This window comes from Stylophora pistillata, chromosome 11, assembly GCF_964205215.1.
Source record: "Stylophora pistillata chromosome 11, jaStyPist1.2, whole genome shotgun sequence".
In the NCBI taxonomy this organism is placed as follows: domain Eukaryota; kingdom Metazoa; phylum Cnidaria; class Anthozoa; order Scleractinia; family Pocilloporidae; genus Stylophora; species Stylophora pistillata.
Genome location: NC_142529.1, coordinates 3658904 through 3680000, shown reverse-complemented (window position 1 = coordinate 3680000; position 21097 = coordinate 3658904). Strand labels below are relative to the sequence as shown.

The window sequence follows — 21097 nt, the reverse complement described above, 5'->3', positions numbered from 1 at the left end:
GGAGAACGATACATCAATGGGACCCAGATGGAAGGCAACGCAGAACAATACATCAATGGGACCAGGATAGAAGACAACGGTAGACAAAGAAACGGAACGGAATTTTTAAAAACCTTGTAGATGAACCACATAATACGCAGTAGACATGATGGCACTCTATATATACAGGATTAAACCTTCCTTATTGAAATTGCAAGTGTACAGTCACTGAGACGTTCTTTGTAGGAATTGTTGCGTTACGCAAAGCTTTGTGTAGTGCAACATTGCAGACCAGGCAGAGCGTTGCCTACTTGTATACATAAGGCTAAGGTGTCTTAATTCAAGATCAATTGATTCGGACCGAAATTACCAGTAGTTGATTGGATTTTCCTGTATCAAAGGTGTCCTGTTTTAGTTAACACTTACCACTTACGTTGTCAGTTTAGCAAATGGAATAAAATTTCATTGATATTCAATGTCAACAACTAGTGTGCCGTTTTTTTCTGGAGGGGGGAAATTCAAGATTTTTTTAATTGGGGGTTGTTACTTAGGGATCACGACAGGTGTTATAGATTGATTCAAGTATAACAACCTACTAGTGACGTCAGTCCGTTGTCCCAGGGCAGTTTGTGTGATCACAATGTGCAGGTCTCGACAATTTGCGAGATGAGGACGAATGGCGATGCTATAAGAAAAAATTCAATGGAATTGCATTGATACGCCATAATTCTTGGTTTGTGGCTGTAAGCTTTCCATTGTAAAGAGTGTTAGCCCTAATGAACATTTGGGCAGATAGTTTCTCTGCCTCTTTAGCAGTGCATGAATCCTCACTATACGACGAGACAGTATGCGGAAAAATTATCTTAAATTTCGTCTGCCAGAAATACATGGAAAGATTTTTATCTTTGCAGACAAAGTTCCGATGCGAAGTTCGTGCAAATCACACTCTCTCTAGATATAACGTTTCTTCGAAGACCTCATTAACAGCCTAACTTTGCTTAAATTGACTTCTTTGAATTGAAAGTCAGTATATTTTCTAGATTTGTTCCTTATTATTGCATTTAAAAGCATATATATTTTAAAAAATGTTCTCAGCAACCGAAAGTATTCAGCCTGTCTCATTAGAGACTGTTGATACATAAAAACTTAATAGGCCTTTCAAATAAAAGTATATAAAATATACTTTGATAAAAGTATCAAAGTCTATCTTGATATTTAGCGGCAGCAGACGTTATAATCTTTCAAGGGAGCGTTACATCTCTCTATCGGTATCGCCGGTCATCTGGTAGGCTGCGTTGACAAGGCCACATTCCAATGGATCTTGGTAATCAACTTTTGATGCACTGCTCATGGAATTCTGGGATGCGACCTTGTCATTTTCAGCCACTGCAACCATTTTCTTGTTACCCGAATTCTCTGTCAGCTCGTAAGTGAGATTTCTCTGGGTGTATACTTGTCCATGAACTTCACTATCGTCGTAAATAGGATTCTGGAATGTTTGTCTACTCTTTGAACTCGTGTTGGAATCATCTTTTGATAATCCGAATCGTCTGATTTTTTTGACGCGGTAGTTCATGCCGTAAACCAGAATTCCTTGAATCAAAACAAACAAGGAAAGATTTTAAAACTTTACTTCTTTCAGCTTAAGTTATTAAATTTTCATTCACCACTTCGCTTCAATTATAAAAGGCCGTTTCCGAAATACCCAAAGCCTTTGCTTAAAAACGTAGAAAAGTTCTTTTTCTTTTTTGCTATGAAAGTAAGACTTATGTATATGGGCACGATCCTTCGCAGTAAAGCACTATTTGAGCAATAGTGAAAATCAGACCTGAAAAAAATTTCAGGCCTGCACGGGACTCGAACCACTGACCTCTGCGATACTAGTGCAGCGCTCTACCAATTGAGCTAACAAGCCAACTGGGAGCATGCCATCAAATTAATTCGACATGAACCCGTAGATGATAAATCAAACAACAACAAACATATGAAACATATGTATGAACTGCGGTTATGAAACGTATATGTGCACGATCCTTCGCAGTAAAGCACTATTTGAGCAATAGTGAAAATCAGACCTGAAAAAAATTTCAGGCCTGCACGGGACTCGAACCACTGACCTCTGCGATACTAGTGCAGCGCTCTACCAATTGAGCTAACAAGCCAACTGGGAGCAGGCCATCAAATTAATTCGACATGAACCCGTAGATGATAAATCAAACAACAACAAACATATGAAACATATGTATGAACTGCGGTTATGAAACGTATATGTGCACGATCCTTCGCAGTAAAGCACTATTTGAGCAATAGTGAAAATCAGACCTGAAAAAAATTTGAAAAACTGAAAACTGCTCCCAGTTGGCTTGTTAGCTCAATTGGTAGAGCGCTGCACTAGTATCGCAGAGGTCAGTGGTTCGAGTCCCGTGCAGGCCTGAAATTTTTTTCAGGTCTGATTTTCACTATTGCTCAAATAGTGCTTTACTGCGAAGGATCGTGCACATATACGTTTCATAACCGCAGTTCATACATATGTTTCATATGTTTGTTGTTGTTTGAAAGTAAGACTTGTTTCTTGAGACAAGTATAGCACTTAGCTTGAAGCGAAGGTTTTAAGAACTCGGAAATGGCTCACTTAAGAGGCCCCACTCCTATCGCATTAAATTGATTCATTTATTTCATGTACGAAACTGTTTTTGTTCTTTATTGCTCAATTTTTAAAAAACTACTTCATCATATGAAAGTAGATTGGTAGAAATGCCTACTCAGTTACACATTTATGTACAAAATGGCGAGCGAACCGGGATTATAGCATCCTTTAAGAATATCATTCTACCATTCCCTTGCCTCAAGTAAAAGTTACCCAGCATACCTGCCAGTAATATGATGATTATAACCAAGGAAACTCCAAAGGCTATTTTCCATTTGGAAGAAACATCGTGGTAACTCTGAAAATTCAGACCTTTAGGCTGCACAGTACTAACATCATCTTCATAGGTGGTCAAAGAGGCAGTAGCAGATGGTCTTGATAAAGTTTCTTCATAGGTAGTCAAAGAGGCAGTGGGAAATGGTCTTGATAAAGTTGTGGGGACGTCTGACCACTGGGATGTCCTAGCTCTTGGCGTGGTCGTGTCTTGTGCCAGATCTTTTTAACAAGGAAAACGTAAGTTCTTGACCAACAAACAAACTCAAGAAAACTTCACCCAGCGATACAAAAAGGCTCCCACGGACGCGAAGTTATGAGTTTTTTTTCCTAAGCCTGTTCCAGGATCTGAACAAGAGGTTACTTGTGTATTCTCCCCCTCCCCCCTCCCCTCCTCAGGAAGTAAGTCTAGACGTCCTTATCCCAAGTCAATGCCAGATGGATCACTTATCTAAGAGTCCAGCCTCTCACCTTGGCAGAAAGAAAAATCCTCCAATCCCATTCTACTGGAAGTAAAACCAGCAGGACAGGGAACGCATGACATTCGTCCTTCATCAGGCTGAAACGTTCCCACGGGACAAGGGAAACAAGCGGGTAACGTCCCATTTATGCCCCCATAGGTTCCTGGTGGGCAATTGACTAAATGGAATACAAATGAGAATAGTAAGAAATCATTTAAAAGGAATGTGTAATGTTAAAACTTAAGAAGATCGTTTTTGCACACAATCTTCACGCATTTGATAAGGTTAAGTCTGCAGAAGAGCCTACCGACCTACGCCTTTAGGCTTGCCCCTGTTTCTGTGGCATGGAGCTAATATTGCTATTCTTCCTATATGGGGTGCCAGTCCATCATGGGTTAACCCCTCCTTTCACATTTCGTCAGATCTACGTAACAGTCTTTGGGTACTTAATTGTACTCTTGGGTGAACGGAGGGACTATGAAACCAAAGTGGCTTGCCAAACATAATATGATAACTCGAGCCTAAGCCCTAACTTGAGTTTCTGATACAGATCTCAACTTGTGACGAAAGTCTCCAGATTACGTTGATGCATTAGAACTGTTAAGGTGTATTCATGCCAGACGGTTACTGCTTAAAGCTTTGGCGTTCTCTGATATAATCTTAGACAACTAGAAAACAAAAGGGCACTCACCGCAAACGAAATTGTTTCCATAGAGTACTGTACCAATAGGGCAAAGAGAGATGTATTTTCCAACACTCCATGAAGCTGGGTCTAGCTTTAAGAGAACGCTGCTTTCATTTAAAGTAATTCCTCTTGTAACGGATTCGTTTATCAGCTTGGCCAAAGCTTTTTCTAGCTGTTGCGCGGAATCCATGACACTAACGGCGTTTTCTGACGCACTTTTGTTAATGGTTTCGGGTCCAGTCATGTTGAGGCTGCGCAATCTGAAGGAAATCTCACAGGAGATATTGCTGCTTGTTTCCACGATCATTTGGCAGTCTCCTACTGAAAGATCCTGCACTGCATCAGAAGGAAGGTCAACCAAGTTGCTTACGATTTTTTGGAAGCCCGATTCCACATCCGCCCGAAATTTGTTGTTAACATGTAGCGATGTCTTACCAGCGATTGCGCGGTTGCTTTCCCTGTAGGTTTTTTCAACGCGTCCTTTTTCGCCGACAATCTGGAAAGATGATCCAAGAGAAGGCACAACCAAAGAAAAGCCGAGAATTCGAAGTCGGATGCTGTGAGATAGCGTGTAATCAAATGGATTGGAAACGTTACACTTGTAAAAGCCTTCCATGTTTTTCTTCACGGAGTGAAAATTCAACACAGAGAAAGTAGCATTAGGGACCAAAGTATAACTATCTCCACCAAAAGGCTTGTGAATCCATTGATAACGAAGTGGCTTTGACAAGCTAGTCGCCGTACACTTCATAAAAAAACCAGTGTTCACTGGTACGTTCATGTTCCAAGGAGGCTGGTACACCAGAACAGGAGGTGGGTGCACAACTATGTAAGAAGGCGTTGATGGTTCCACTGTTAAGTGGTTATAAGCCTCACAAGTGTAGTTACCACTGTCGGCTTTTGCTACTTTCTCGATGCGTAACGTCTCTGTTTTCCTTCCTGAAATAATCTCGCCATTTTTTCTCCAGCGATAAAATGGTGCAGGGTCTCCAGTCGCTTTGCAAGACAGCACCAGCGTTTGTCCTGTTCTTAAATTCTTTATCGGCACTGGATGGTGAGTTATGTTAGGGGCGACTGCACAGAAGACATTTGTATCTCTAGTGTCTTTCAGCCTTTTCAGAATTTTCGAGGCTTTATTCGCCGCTTCAGACACTGACAGATCTTCGTAGGAAAGAAGATCTTTAACTTCCTGGCCAATTATTGCAATTTGTCGCCGCAAACGAATTGCTTCAGGGAGATCGATCCCTTGGTAAAGGAAGAGAAAGTTTTCAACAAAGTCCTCCATACAGTCAATGAAACCGCTGCATTCCAGTAATGTTCTGTTGAAGACAGTCTCCATACTTGCTTCCCAGTCTCTAAACACCATATCTATTGCTGTTTGCACTTTTTTGTGGTTTGTCGAATTTCTAAGCTCAATTAAACTTGCTGCGTTCATTACCTCTTTGTCGGAAGTTGCCGCATTAATGGAATCATTGATTTCCTTTTCTGTTAGGCCGAACTCAGCAGCTTGGGTCATATTCAGGGAGTACTTTCGGGATTCTGCGTGTTTTTGCTTAGAATTGGGATTTGTTACATTATCAAGGAGCTGTAAAGATTTTCTGGAAATATTATAAAGATTGCCTATGATGTCACTCAGGGCACGGTTGTAGTTTGTCACCAGAGCGCATTTTTTCTTGAATTCCACCAGTTTTGGTACGTCAGAGGCCCGTTCATCAATGGCGCGCTTTTTTCTTCCATTGCCTTGTGGAGTTTGCAGCTGATTTAATGGATGTCCAGACCGCAGGATAACATTCACCTCACCAAAAAGTTCCTTGACGATTTGCTTAGCCGTTCGTTGGAGAGAATCATTTAGGGCTACGAAGTCAATTATGGAATAGACGGTTTTCTCTTTACTTCCGGAGGCTACTTTGAACAATACTGGTATTTGAGTTTCAGAGGGTGACGACAAGGTAACATCGAACGAAATTTCGCTTATGTCTAAAGGGCAGGTTTCGTTGGTGGTATTCCATAGCTGAGTGAGAGCAACTGCGTCCTGAATGAAAGCACGACTCTTTTCATTCGATACCAACGAAATGTCAGCCGCTTTTAAAACAGAATTGTGCGCTCTTCGAAGAGTGTCACGCTCACCAGATGCAGCTTCCAACTCAATTTTACGTTTAACAAGCTCAATATGAACTATGTTGAATACTTCCTTTGCTCGTTGTAACTCCATAAGAGGCTTTAAAATATTCTTTTTTGCTGAATTCAACTTCGACATGGCCTTTTGCCTTGTAATACGACAAAACGCATTTGTTTTCTGGCATTCTAATTCTTTTATTCGTGATGCACAGTTCACTTCCTGGCAGCACGGAGTGGCGATCGTTTCTCTAACGACGTTTACCTCACACGAAGTCTCGCATTGGTAAGGTATCTTGGTGTACTTATAATTGAAGACTTCCTCAGGACAAGGATAAGGTTCCATTTCGCAATCCCACGAACCCTCACTATTACATTGTTGCGAAGCTTTATCTGCCCCGGTTGCTAAACCTTTCCACAAGTCATTACTTGCATCTGGGAATATGGCTTTTCCTGCTCCTGTCGCGCCACCAGTTATCACAGCTTCCTCCGGATTTTTGTTTTCATCGTATTTAAATGCAGCAGCTACAACGCCACTTGAAATAGCGTAGGCAGCTACTGGCGGAACGCCTGCGGATGTTAAAAGTGCTGTTCCACCCACCGCTATCGCTGGTTTAAGGACTCCTCTTCCAATTTTTTCAAGGCTACAAGATAGAGTAGACCCCTCCCAAAGTTTACCTCCAGAATGGTCGCAGTCTTCTTCCTCACAGGTTGATGTCTTCCAAAATGGAGGAAGTCTTTCCTGCCGCAGATTGTGGCAAGTTGCGGGACAGACCCCTTGCTCCCTGCTGATAAGATCTTCATAACAGGTACTACACGCTGTTCCGCTAACACAACTGTACGGACATTCTTCAATTGTACACAAACGCTCAAGAGATTCTTTGAGTTCGTTAAGTTCTTCAGTGCTATTGGTCAAAACCTTCTCTGCCGTTTGTAATTCCTTCATGGCGGCATGTTCGGCTTTCAAGGCCCTGAGGTATTGCTCGACGGCTGAGTAAGTATTATTCTCAGCTTGGGCGAGTCTTAATGAGCTTCCGCTGATCCTTACAATAGTTTTTTTCCTCATACTTTTTAAAATTTTGAGCCGTTTGAGAGTAGTTTCAGCAATAACTTTGATGTAATCATTTATCATTTCTTTAACAGTATCTTCGAGTGCCTTTTGATGACTGCCATCGTCAGATTTACCGAAAGTTCCGATGAGCCTCAAACTCAGAAAATCCCATGACTGCAAATGACTCGAGCCATTAATAGAAAGTCGATAATTATCGAATAAACTGATCTCCTTCTCGAAATTTAAAGATTGGTTTGATATTTTTACCCGTGTTTTAAACGAATCTCCCAGCAAAGCCACGCTGGTTTCAAGGACGCCTTCAGAACTGTTCTGGCTGGTAGAGGGTAGAAAAATTTGCAGAAAATCCGACTCAAGACAAGTAAAGAACCTCCCCAAGACCTCTACTTGGTTAAAAGAGGCGGAAATTGTTAATCCAGGAGAATCCGTCCAACTACCTTGACCATGACAGTTTTTCAATTCTTCTGAGGAAGTCTCAATACTCAAAGACATGTTAGGAAATCTCAAAGGTCCAAATTTTACCATGCCAGTTAATGAAAATTCCAACTGGATGGCAGAAGATTCGCTTGACTCTTTTGCAGAGGAGTTGATAAGACGCTGAGAAGTCGCGTACAATGACACTTTGCTGTTTTTGCTATCAATGAAGGAGCCCAGAAGAGAAGGCTTGAAAGGATCTGCTGCCAAGTAGCCATTAAGTGACAATTCATATGTGTCTACAACCTTACAAGATTTGTTGCTTGGAGATTCTGGTAGTAAAAAAGAAACGAGATTATCTCTATTTAACAAATGGTAAACACCACAGCGCACACTATTGAGTTATGGATGCACGCGGGAGGTTGATAAGCACGAAAGAAGCGTAAGAGTCGCTCGAGGCGATAGCCGAGAGCGACTCTAGCTTCTTGAGTGCCTAGCAAACCTCCCAAGTGCATCCATAACTCAATAGTGTACGCTGTGGTGTTTACCATTTTTTTTTATAACATAACATTGATACATTGTAGCTAAAGAGTTCCCTTTTATTTAACAAATCTTACGTGGCCAGAAAAAACGAGCGCGCGCTCAAAAAATAGTCTTTGCATTTGCTCACGTCAGCAGCGTACACCCATGGGCAAATGGGGGACGCTAAATTGACCAATCAGAGCGCGCGCTTTACTTTGGTTATCTTATAATTTCAAACTGAAGTTTTTGCGGATGATCAAAACGTGGCTAATGTGCAATTTTGGTAGATTACGCATAGCTCAAAAAATCGAAAGGTCTTCCCATTGCGATTAGGTGTGGCTTACATTGTGGGAATATGGTGGATAACATTCGTTGGCTTTATAAAATTAGTCTAGGTCGGAGCTGAACGCTTCGAACGGCGTCCATAGGCCTCAACAGGAGCTATGTTGCGATAAACTGATAGACATGGCAAGCGGTTGACAAAAGACAAAAAATTGAAACTTAACGCAATCAAATTCATCTAACGAGCGCAAGATTATGAATTGATCTTTAACCCCCTTTATATTTTGGCCTTAAGAAGACGCCGCACTATAGAGATCTCAATAATCCTTACGTTGAAACGTTTTTGAGGTTGAAACTTGAGGCCACAGGCAATGCAATCTAACCTTCAAACTTCACGAGTCCAGAACTTCGATGTAGCTGTAGATCCAGTAACACCTTTTGCTCCAACAAGAAAATAATAATTTCTGCCGTTACTTCTCCGTTTATCCCGGCCCTCCACGCGAATCGATTGTCTTCCCATACCTAAGAGAGACAATTTGTTACTTCGAGTGCGTAATTTGAATGTACTACTGTGGCCTGATTGCAGGTGTATTTGAAAACAGGTATTTCACTTACCTTATCGATATTTGATACTCCAAAGATTGCATTTCCCACCAAACGCACACCCAAGGAACTGACCGGATGAGAACCAATTATGGTCTTTGCTACTCTCCCATAGAATCCCAGACTTCCTGATATAAGCTTGTTTCCTCGTTTTCCCGTAAATACAGAATAATTGAGTGCACCAACTTTTGAAAACTGTAGAGCCATCACAGTTACTTGCCAACCTCGCGATGCAAGTTGCTTATAAACTGGCATGACTTGTAAAGCGTTATAGGATAATGGGTTGAAGATAACGAGTACAACAGCAGGCCATGACTTTGAACAAATATCTGTAACAACAATGTGCTTGTTTTTACCATCGTATTTCGGAAGAACCACACTAACTTTGTTTACCTCGACTTTTAAGGATCCTGAGAACAGAAGCGCTGAGTACAAGGATCGATCATTCACGAAAAGTCCTAATCCTTTCAAAACCCCCTTAAGTTGAAGTCCGCTCCATAAGTAAGTGATTGCTTCGTTTGGCTCAAGGCTCGACAGCGTTTTTGATGGAGTCAAGCGTAACCAGCGAGGAAAGCTGGCTATTAAGGACTGCAAGAATACAGATGCTATGATTTCGGAAGGAAGACACTGCACATCCATTGGTGGTTGAGCTTTGCATGACATGTTGTCTGCTAAAACGGAGTAATTTGAGAGATTCAATTTCTCAAGTGCTGTTCCTCTAATCCCCAAAGGTAAAGTGAGATTATTGGCAGAGATGAGAGTAGCAACTCCTTCAGTACTAACTGTCCCTTGGGCTTGTTTCCATGGATCAGTTGATCTAGCGTACAGAAAATTGTCACTGTCTGGACATTGGAGAAGTCTGGCCTCATGACATCCTAGAGGAAGAGTGCTCAGTAAACCATCATTACAAGATGTTTCGTTCTCAACAACAACTACAATATCAGGAAGCAGCTTCTGGTATGAAAGGGCTCCAACACCAGACAAGGTGTAAGTAGTAAGATGCATGCCTGGCAGTAGAGCTTTTATTGTCATGTTTGCAAGGTGCAATTTTCCATCCGTCAACTGCTCTGAGTGGATCACCAAACTACCAGGTACAAATTCTAAACCCGATGCACTCGGTGTAACAGTAAGTTGTTTATCCGGCGGGGAGAGTTTAAAAGTGATGTTTACACTGCTTCCTCGTTGAAGCCGGGGATATATCGGTTTGCGGAAAATACCTGCATGGCACCTGTTACCTGTGTATGCTGTGTTCGTGCAGTTACACCAAAAATGTGTACTGTTAATGGGATTGCATTTCCCTCCATGAAAGCAAGGATTAGGGTGACAGACGGTTATTGCTGCAAACCAAGAAAAGACCATTACTTTAACTTATACAAGAAGATAAAACAATGATAATGATGATGATGAAAAGACAGAAATATTTTGAGATGAAAAAAGAAAAGGATGTATTTCTAAAATCAATCGTTTGCAAATTTCAACCGTTCCATATCAAAGGTTATTCTAAGCGCTTTAACTCCTCCAATAGAAAAAGTTCAATATAACCTTAGTTTGATATCGTGACAATCATTTTTTGTTATTCCTATTTCTCTCCTTACCGTTGCATTTTCCAGGGATCGGCAACCATGTGGAATTCTCGGTGCAAGAAACTGTTTTGCTTCCATTGAGGAAAAATCCGGAGTGGCACCCAAAAGAGCATTTTCCCTTGTAAGTGGTTGAACAAGGAATTTTCACAAAGCCATTTGCTGGTGGAGCTGGTTTATGGCACGTTCTAACTACCAAAAGAAAAAGAAAGTTCAATCTATGAAAATGGGAGAAGCATCCACAAACTGACTTTGTTCTCCTTCAAACTACGTTCTGAGGCGATTTGCACTGTCAGGCTTTCTCCGTTCCCCATAACTTCTCTTAGAATGAGTCAGAAAAATGGAAATCACCATAGACGGGTGCAGCTGACGCAGTTATCAAAACAAAACACTTCTTTCCATGTTCATGAAATCTCTTGTTACTATCATGATTACAATTACGCCCTCCTCTCTTATACTTGTTCCTTTAGACCTTTTTCTGGCTGCGATGCATTTCGTTTACCGTTACCCATGTCCTTACCTACTTCTGTGCTATCAAATGTCATTGTTTCATTGTCCATAATTCTAAAATATGAGAACTTGTGCTTGAAATCCGGAAAATTTGGAATTTCCAGATGTTTCCATCACCGGTTTGCTATTGGAGTTGCTGTTAGTGCCATTCTTGTTTTTCATCAAGTTACCGAGACGCTTGAATAAATTTTTACAGAATTCCTTTCATTTGTATTGCAGTTCAATCTTCAACAGGCTTACCTTTACAAACAGCGCGACTTCCACTCCATTTGCCATTGGTTAAGCACATGCGCAATGGCGATCCTATAAATTCGTACCCAGGCTGACATGTAAACTGACAAACGCTATCCACAGTTTTTCCAGTGCAATTCATGTACCCTTTGGCTGGCCTTGATATCGATACACATGGGTACCCTGGTGACAAAGTAGTTTTAATAAATTGGTTGAAGAACACTTGCTTATTTGTTACGGGAGCAATAGGGCTGCATTTGCGTGACCGGTAGAAAATTAGATATAGGCTAAGAAAGGGTTTGGCTGGCAGCAGGCATTCGGACATCGTAGTATGTTGACAGACTATAAAGACGTGTTCTATCCTTATTAAAAAATATCACAGCTTGTCGGTTTCTCTTTCTGAGGATAGAGAAAGAATGAAGTCACAAATTTTATGCTCTTTGCTATTATTTAATTCTTCGTATTTTCCCCAAATAGAATGGTCTTCGACGTAAAAATTGCTCCAAGGCCGGGGAACCTTTTGGGGAAAATAGAAAACATTTCACCAGACAGAAAAAGTATGTAACCTATAAGTATCGAGACAGTGAAATGAGTCTTCTATACATGTATACCAAATGGCATGTTACCTATGCATGTTCTCAAATCATCACTAAGATAATACCCTGGCCTGCAGGTACAGTAATAGCTTCCTGGTGTGTTCCCACAAATCTGGCCGCAGTTGTGCTCACCATCGCACTCATTGCGATCTGCAAGTGAATGATCAGTGATTGTAACACATAACACATAGAACTCTTACAGGAACGTTAGTTGAGATCAGAAAATATCGGTGATAATTCTTCTTGACAAATTCAGTAACGTGTAACGTTTTGCCACGGGCTTGGGATACAGGAAAAAAAACTGATTTCCCACTTCCACAATTCGCGAGGAGGTCAACTATATATCGGCGATATCTTGCGGCGGTTAAAACCATGGCCTTGTGACATATCGCCGATATATCGTTCCAACTGAAAGTTCGCTCAAACATCACCGATATATCGCGATATTCGGCGATTATCGTTTGCATTACTTTTGCATAGTACTGTACATATAACATATCCAGCAAACTCATCTTGAATCAAATGTGAGTGTTTAAGCATAAGGTCCCAACCTACCTGAACAACTTCGATTATCAGCATCCAAAACATATCCGCTTGGACACATACACTGGAAGCTGCCTATGGTATTGTTACATTGGTGTGCACAACCAGCAAACTTTAACTTGCATTCGTCGATATCTGAAAAATAGATTAGTTTTTCTTGAATAATAATAATTGAGGATTTTTATAGCGCCACACCCTATAGCTCATGGGGCTTCCCAACAGTTCGCGGGGGACTTTGGCCAGACTGCATTGAGCAGTTTACAATTTTTGAAGGAAATTCAGTTTTGTAGATGCCCCCAGAATCAAGGCTAGACCACAAGACCGGGAGGTACGTTCCTTACTCTTTGCGACAAGTGTGTGGGTTCTTTAACGTCCCCTGCTAACTAGTACAGAAAAGATGCAGGAGACGGGGCCTGCGGTTTTTCGTCCCTATCCGAGAGGCGACGAGAGCTAAAATTTTACCTTCTCTCTCACTCTTTCCCCACAACGTCATTTTTTAAAATATTTTCTTCTCACCTGAACATGACTGGTTATCGTTGTTGAGAGTAAAGCCCATGTCGCATGCGCAGCTGTAACCTCCAGGATGATTGACACAACGCTGATGACAGGTGTGATGTCCCGTGACACATTCATCATGATCTTAAACAAATCAACAAAAGAAAAAAAGTCGAAAGTCGCTGCCAAACATTTTATCGCTGCGATCCTCTCACGAGTTCAGACCAGTTTACAATTATCCGAGAGAAAAATATTCAAGCTAAAATTCCGCATGAAACCCCCAACGCGTTGTCCCTACAATTTATCTCTGCTACAGCCCAAAGGGATTTGCGCGAGGAAGCGTGTTCGAGGCTTTTATTGACTTATTTTTATCTATTACGATTTTGTGGCTACTGGGTACAAAAGTAAAAATAAAAATAAGTGATAAAGATAACAGGCTATATGGAAGATCTGCAAAGGAGTCCTTGACTCCATTTAAAAACAGACCACCAAAAAGGTAATTAAGTAACAATAAGTAATTTCTCGCTTTCGATCTAAATGTTTTTTTTTTTAGTTTCAAAGCGAGTGGCCATAGGCAGTACATTCCGTCTATCTACAGTTCTATGAAAAAAAAAATTAGTATTTTAGCACCTTGGTTCTAGCATATTTGACGAGACACGAAGGTAGCGTGGAGCGAAAAAAGAGGGAGGTCTGAAACGACCTACTGTGCTTCTTTATTTCACTTTATGGTCCAACCACGGCCAGTTTACTGACTGGGAGCCTAGTACAGAATATAGGAGATGTGCGAGGTGATTATGATACTGAAGCCTTAACTTTCAAACAGTATTTGCCATCTTACCTGCGCAATCTCTTTTATTGGTCGTCAACAGATAACCTCGGGGGCAGGTACATACGAAACTCCCTTCAGTATTATTGCATTTATACTGGCATAAAGACTGTGGACATTCATCTATGTCTAAGATGTGGAACAATATTTCAATTTTAAATAACGCCATGTTATTTGTAGAGAATACGTGATTTACTGAATTGACTTGTGGGATTTGGCGGGGGGTTGGAGCGTGGTGGATAAGAATTGAACAGAGCAACTAGAAAAACTATGAATGATATTACTGCCCATAGAGCTAGAGGCAATTCAGTTTCTAAAACGCTTCTGGATGCACCGCATCAATGATACAAGAGTGATATGATTCAGTCAACGCACCTGAGCAAGTTACTGAGTCATTGTTAAGTCGATATCCCACGTGACAGTCACATGAGTAGTTCCCAGGCCTATTGACACATTTTTGCTGACATTTGTTCGGTCCACTGCATTCATCAATGTCTACGAGAGAAAATTAGTTTTCTTTCTTTTTTTTTTTTTTTTTTTTTTTTCGAGGTTCTTAAATATGATGATATGATAACATAGGTGTACAGCTTATTGTTGCAGGTAAACTTAAAACATTTCGAAACATCTCATCCTTCGGCAATAGTTTAAATATTAAGGAAAATCGGAGAAGATTGCAATAAATCATCGCATGTACAAAGATATGAGTGAAACTGAAAAATAGATATTCTCGTGATAACAGGGGTTTATTGTGTCAGAGGTTCGTTCTGTTTGGGTTTAATTGCGTTCTTTTGGAAGGAGCGTTAATTGTGTCGGGGACCTCACTATGTGCGGGAAATGTTTTGTCGAAGGTTTTTATATATCGAGGGTTCGTTATTTTGAGGTTCTTCTTCACACTTTTTACCATCATTGCACTGAAGAACAATGTTTGCAAACAAGAATCTTCATCGATATTAATTTTCGATGAAGAGACGGAAATGTATTATCGAAGTAAGACTCCGACAGAAAGGAGATATATGCCGAGTGACATTAAGACTAAGCTCTACCAAAAAAGGACATTACCTACCTAGACATTGATTTCCAGAAGTTTTGTAACCCGGATCACAGAAACAAGTATAGCTCCCTGCTGTATTGTTGCAGTGATGCTGACAGCCGCCGTTGTTTGTAGCGCACTCGTTTACGTCTGTTGATAGAAAGGAAAAGGCGTATAGGCAAAATCGTGTTCAAATACCAAATTAAAACACATGGTAAAGAATGAATCGTTAAGTTTCGGTTGACACTTGCTGGAGCACGTACAGTAGAGATTGGAACAGCAAAGATTAGTTGCATGGTCATGCAGGAGCGCAAAAATTAAAGCACCCGTGCGCATGCACACCCTTCTCCGAATCACTCGCGCCTGGTTTTGTCTGTCTGACATACTATCAAACACCAAAAAAAGCCAGATCTCTCACCGGATCTACATTTAGTCCCTTGCCATCGAGAGGTGCACTGACATCGTTCTGGACTGATGCATCTTCCCCCGTTCTGACATCCACCAGTGCATATTGCTTAAACGTCAAAAAGAAGAATAAATTTAGTTTGACTGAGTGGATGTACTCTGCGGTGTGAAATAAAAATGAGACGCAGAACGTACCACATTTCTATTCTAAAATATATTACGAAAGCCAATGTAATGATTAAAAGCGTGCCAGCTTATGCTTTATCGAGTATTCTTATTTAAAAAAGGTATTCTTAATTGAGAACTGCTGTATATGCTGGTATACCTTTAGTTTTTTTTTATTATTATTATTTTAAAAAGTTGCAATTAAATACACCTAACGAAGGCACGGCTGGTTTCCAGTTCCCGTGAGCATCCTGTTTTTATTACTTATTCTAATCAAATGATAGTAAACATACGTATAGTGCATTCGTCGCCATTTGCTCTCCATCCTACAGCACAGTAGTTTATTGCTTTCTGTTTTGCTACGCTTCTGGTAAAACTTCGCATGACCGTTTTGTATTGCGTTCTGTGAGAAATAAGTGAATAAAGTTTCTTCTTCGCTATGATATAGTACAACCAGCAGGAAGCTTCGATTTCACGAGTGAGGACTCAGAGAAAGGATAGAATACAGACAGCAGATGGGTAGACAGGCACAGTTCTGTAGACACAGAACGAACATCAAGGTAGAGAAAATTATGGGGCGAGAATAAAACAGAGAAAGGAAAATGGACAAATCGGCATGGCATCCAGAAAGGAAGCAAGACCAACACACTGGAATAGCAAATTAAAGGACAGATGAACGGACGAAAATGTAGGCAAGCAAAAACAGACATCGAGAGATAAATACATTGAGCAGGAAGAATTAGGGAGAGGGGACAGAGAGACAGAGAGGGGAGGGGGACTGAGGGGGAGAAAGACAAGAGGGGAGTGGGAGAGAGTGGAGAGAGACAGAGAGGGAAGGAGAGAGGGGGAGAGAGACAGAGAGGGGAGGGGGACTGAGGGAGAGAGAGAGACAGAGAGGGGAGGAGGAGAGGGGGAGAGAGACAGAGACGGGAGGGGGAGAGGAGGAGAGAGGGGAGGGGGAGAGAGACAGAGGGGAGGGGAGAGAGACAGAGAGGGGAGGGGGAGAGAGAGAGAGAGAGTGCGCGTGCGCGTGTGTGTTTGTGTCAAAAACAGATAAAACAGACAGAAATACAGCTACTTTGAAAAGTAGACAGACATCAGCAATTTCCTCTGAAAAATTGTCCTCTATTCTGTTCTCAATCAGATGTTGTATGTCAGACTTTTGTTAGATAAGGCAAAAGTCAAACAAAACTTACCTACACCTCCTGCAGTTCCAGCAACCCCAGGTGTAGATTCTTGTACATGTCTGGCCATTTGTTGTTCTGACAGCTGTGGAATATCTTTCAGTTGTATAGGTCGTTACCCATCTGGTCAGCACGTTGCGACTATCAAATGAAAAAAACCAACACAAATCAAAACAAAATCAAATCAAAGACGAATAAATAGATTGATAGATGCTTTATTTACTCTGAAAAATGCACATTTTGTTATGGTTCGACACAAACTGCAGCACAGAGTTTACAGAGTTGCTACAATGAAAACATCAGAAAAAAAAAAAAAGAAAGTAGCGAAACACTTAAAAAATAATTTTTTTATAGTCGGCTAACGTTATCCTTAGGCTATGTACTGCCTCGCGACCTTTCCTCGACAAACAGGCAGCGTCATCCAAGAGATCCCACTTCAACTCATGTTTGTTTACACTCGTGTTTTGGTGCAGCGGTTTTCGAAAGTAGACGAGTCAATTAAATATCTTGAAAGACTCAAAAGGAGAAAAAGGCCTTGTTTAAAAACCAAAGCAAAAACAAGAGCGCAAAACTTTGGACTAAAACAAGGAAATATCTTGTTGAGAGTGACATAAGTTCATGGTATACCCCATGCATCTTCGAAGATTGGCGCAGAAGATGTTTTACCTCTTAGTTTTACTCATGCTTTACTGATGAAAACCTCGTAGAGGATAACTTTAGAAACGTTACAGGAAAACTATCTCTTTCCGGGATGCGCCACCGTGTTGAGATGGCGTGACATACTCCGCAACTTTTAGAGTTCAAGGACGAAAACTTTTGATATGATTTCAAAGAGATGCCGCCTTTTCGAATGAATTTGAAAATACGGGTTGTAGAACTAATGGAATCCTGTAAAATTTGGCCCTAGAGTCAACTGGACATTGAGGAACAAAGTCCCTCCGTATGTAATATGTCTAGAAATTTGTTAATCCTTGGATTTTACAGATCTACTGAAAGAAAGCGAAAAGGGATACGTCAAAACGTCCTCGACCTTTGAGGGATTAATGATTTGTAAATAATACTGTGCAATACTATTATATCAGAGATTACTCATGAAACACGATCAACATTTTAACCCCTAAGTGTGTTAAGCATCTTATTTCTCCCAACTGTTTCACACTGAATCGAACATTAATGTCATAAAAATAAAGGAAATGACTGCTAACTAAAGAAGCTCTTTAGCAATGATTGTTTGACAAATTCTCCTTGTCAGCACCTTAGAAAGCGTACAAAGAACAGTATGGAGAATATGCATGCTGATGTTTGGGTGTAAAGAATTAATTCGACAGGATGGCGTCGTTTATCAGCTTCCTTTACCTTAGAAAGAAAAAATTAAAATATCTTATAATTTGATCCAACTTTGCATTTAAAAACCTTGCTATCGATATATAGAATGGGAAGATTTCCCAAGGTTTAGCGCGCGTACGATTTTTTTTTTATCAGGAAGACACTCGCGAAGCTTCAGAGCAACCTCAGTTTTGTCCATTTTTGTTATGACTCGTACGTGATTTATCTATCTATCGAGACTTACCCTCCAGTCCTTAGACTTGTGGCATATCCGGTAAATACAACTAAAAATAGAATCCCTAAGAGCAAGGAGCCTTTATTCTTCATCTTAATGTTAACAGGCTAAATTGTACCTAAAATGTGCCTGAGGCCCTGCAACAAGAAAGTTGAAAAATGTATTTTTTTTGTTTCTAAGCAAGGCCAAATAAACTAATCAGCTGCCTACATTAGTATAAATCCCATCCCCAAGATCCTGTAAAATGTGCTCATTAAGTCACAATATGCTCAAAACTCGAACGTGAATGAGCGAGTTTTCCTTTCGAGGAAAGTAAGCCAAGTCACGTCACGATAATGCGTGACTAGGAATGCGGATAAGCTTGGCACTTTTTGTTTCCTCGTTTTAGTCCAAACACGTTCAACAGTTAAATATTTGACCTCATCTCAGCAAAACATCAGAATAACTTCCTGCGTTATAATGACACAGTCTTAAACTTACCTGTTTGATAGGCCCTTTCCGAACTACCCTGGGCTTCTTTTTCAAAACGAGGCCTGCGCTAACCATAGTTATGAAAATGAGATTGCTATGCATGTAAAGGAACACTGATTATCTCGTGAAAGGAAGAGCAGCAGGACTCGATTTGAAAAAGACGCCAAATGTATTTCGGAAATGAGTTATTTCGGGCTTTATTTCCATCTAATTTTTCTTGTTGGAGTCTAAAAACAAATTCCTTAAGAGATAATTTTCGGTCACACAAACTGAGCGCGATTCTCGTTTCTGTTTCAGCCTACCCCTGGGACAGAAAGGAACTGGAAAAGGTTTGACGAATTCTTTTATAACATCTGGTTTTTAGCAGCTGAGTCAAAATTGTTACCGACTCAAAATATTCCAACACTGATGACTGCTCCTTGTTTTACAAGCACACTCAGCCTAATTTTTTCCCAAATCCGTGGTTTTTGATTCACTTGACTGTCGCAATTCCAAACCTTCGTCACCAAACTAAGATCACGTTGAGGATTCTTTCAAATGGTCGTGAAAGGTCATTTTTGAGTCGAAAAAGAATGACAAACCCTTTAGGGTAGTCCAGGCGATGTCATTTCATGTTTTCTAAGAATTGTTCGATGTTTTCTCCTTTCAAGACCTCTTTGAGATTACTTAAAGTTGCCAAGCTTGATAAAAGATAACGAAGAATATTTATTTCCTCTCGCTGGTGTCTCTTGTAGAATGATTGTCATTAGACTTACCGCTCTTCCAGTGCCTTGTGACAGTTTATGATTATGGTAAGCTAGGAGGGTTTTTACACTTTCTTTGATTTCTCCGGACTTGCAATGTCAGCTCTGAAGAGGGTTTCTTTCGTGAACTTCACCGTTTAGACAACCGTTTAAACTGGGGCCGTTTAATTTGTTTTCACCTTAAATAAGCCAGATTAGTCCTTCCCGAACGCGAAATATGCGGAAGAGATCATTAGCATACATTACGGTCTGAAACGGAAGTCAGATGTTAACGTTCCGGTATAAAATTTGCCTATCCATGCTGCGGTTTCGTTTCGGACATGCTTTAACTTATGATGGAACCAATATTGAGCAAGTGCCGCTATAATGAAATCATTTCACGACGTGACAATTTTAAGCATATTTCTCGTAACTGAGGGCGTGGGGTGATAGGGGGGTGGGGGGGGGGTAGGGGGTCCTGGAATGACCACGATACCCCTTTTTTACTGATTCCTTTTTTAAGTCAACAACGTCAAAACCTCATAACACAAGTGATGAAAAAGTGCAGATACGAAGACTCCTCTAGGCATGTCTCACTCGCCACTTATCCACCAAAATATTCTTAAGTATAACAGACATAACAGAGGGTGAATGTCGACAGTACAGTGGGGTAGGTACCCTGAATATGACACAATGCGACTCCCCCTTTCTTTGAAAAAGCTTACTTTTTCGCTTGTTGTTTAACATTATAGCGAAGTTCCCTCAAATAGGAAAGACCCTTGAAAAAATCAGTTGCCAGGGTAGAAACACATCAGAGTTGTCGGGAAGAAAAAAAAACTAAAAAAGGGAACTAGGGTAGTTGAGGATGGAGAAGACTGACACGCGTACACAGATTCAAAGTAAATAAAGAACAACATGAAAAATTCAAGGAAGCTTTCTTAAGTTGGTAAAAGGCTGATGGTTTCGAAAGAAACTGTTTGGGGCTGCGTCGGTGGGAGTAACGAAATAATTTGGATATATCAACAAAGTTGAAATGGTAAATTGGCCACCGTAACGATTACAAAAGCTGAAGTTTCGAGCGTTAGCCCTTCGTCGGAGCGAAATTATTTCGTTACTCCCACCGACGCAGCCCCAAACAGTTTCTTTCGAAACTATCAGCCTTTATCCATTTGTATTTTGATTGCAGCGACTACTAACTTCTTTCTTAAGTTGAACATGTTGCGTGAGTTCCTACGGCTTAAACAGGTAACATATTTAGTGATAAACAGTAATTAATACGGTTGGAGGAAGTAAAAGGTTATCGTAACCGTATTTACGTGATAAGAGGCATAAAAATAAGTGGTGGATCGGCTGCTTATCTTCACGTGCAAATGTGAGTATCGAAAGTCTTGCCGCAAAATTGAATTTTGTGCCGGAAGCGAAACTCCTATGCGATTAGTAGAGACGAGGGATATTGGTGTGACTCAACAATTCATGTCTCATTTAGAAGTTGAAGGAGTGCACGCCTCCTGGAAAAAGAAAAAAAGAGAGAGAGAGAGAGAGAGAGAAAGAGAGAGAGAGAGAGAGAGAGAGAGAGAGAGAGAGAGAGAGAGAGAGAGAGAGAGAGAGAAAAGAAAACGGCGTCATACTGTTTTAGTCGTCTGGGTTTTGAGAATATAGGATTTTTAGGATTTTTAAGTTTGAATCACACTGTAAACTAAGGCTTCCCCACTCCCCCACACTCATAAG

At 40.7% G+C, this 21097-nt stretch overlaps 2 protein-coding genes across 3 annotated transcripts in view; one reads left to right on the top strand and one right to left on the bottom strand.

Moving 5' to 3' along the window:
- Positions 1-464, top strand: part of LOC111323157 (uncharacterized) — an 84526-nt gene extending 84062 nt beyond the window's left edge. For both annotated transcript variants that reach the window (XM_088738212.1, XM_088738210.1), the window contains one exon: positions 1-464. This exon is cut by the window's left edge and continues 312 nt beyond it. In XM_088738212.1, the coding sequence (XP_088594338.1) occupies positions 1-120 (120 nt within the window). In that variant the 3' untranslated portion in view covers positions 121-464.
- A 508-nt stretch (positions 465-972) lies between these two features.
- Positions 973-19551, bottom strand: LOC111323064 (uncharacterized). Its single transcript, XM_022926345.2, has 19 exons — positions 19403-19551; positions 18186-18313; positions 16628-16756; positions 15725-15834; positions 15280-15375; positions 14895-15011; positions 14207-14326; positions 13844-13960; positions 13027-13149; positions 12523-12645; positions 11998-12117; positions 11381-11554; positions 10646-10822; positions 9063-10387; positions 8831-8969; positions 4052-7975; positions 3371-3538; positions 2849-3121; positions 973-1572 (listed from the first exon to the last, which is right to left on the bottom strand). Exons 2-19 carry the CDS (start codon positions 18266-18268, stop codon positions 1232-1234), a joined length of 7659 nt encoding a protein of 2552 aa, XP_022782080.2. The 5' UTR covers positions 18269-18313; positions 19403-19551; the 3' UTR covers positions 973-1231.
- Between the last annotated feature and the right edge of the window lie 1546 nt (positions 19552-21097).

What these genes read in the sequence shown, in the direction of transcription:
- LOC111323064 (XM_022926345.2), bottom strand. Translation starts at nt 18,268, where the DNA reads ATGAAGAATAAAGGCTCCTTGCTCTTAGGGATTCTATTTTTAGTTGTA. An exon ending in AGGGACTAAATGTAGATCCG is followed by an intron (nt 15,012 to 15,279) that starts GTGAGAGATCTG and finishes TTCTATCAACAG; the next exon opens with ACGTAAACGAGTGCGCTACA. An exon ending in CGATAACCAGTCATGTTCAG is followed by an intron (nt 12,646 to 13,026) that starts GTGAGAAGAAAA and finishes TCTATTTTTCAG; the next exon opens with ATATCGACGAATGCAAGTTA.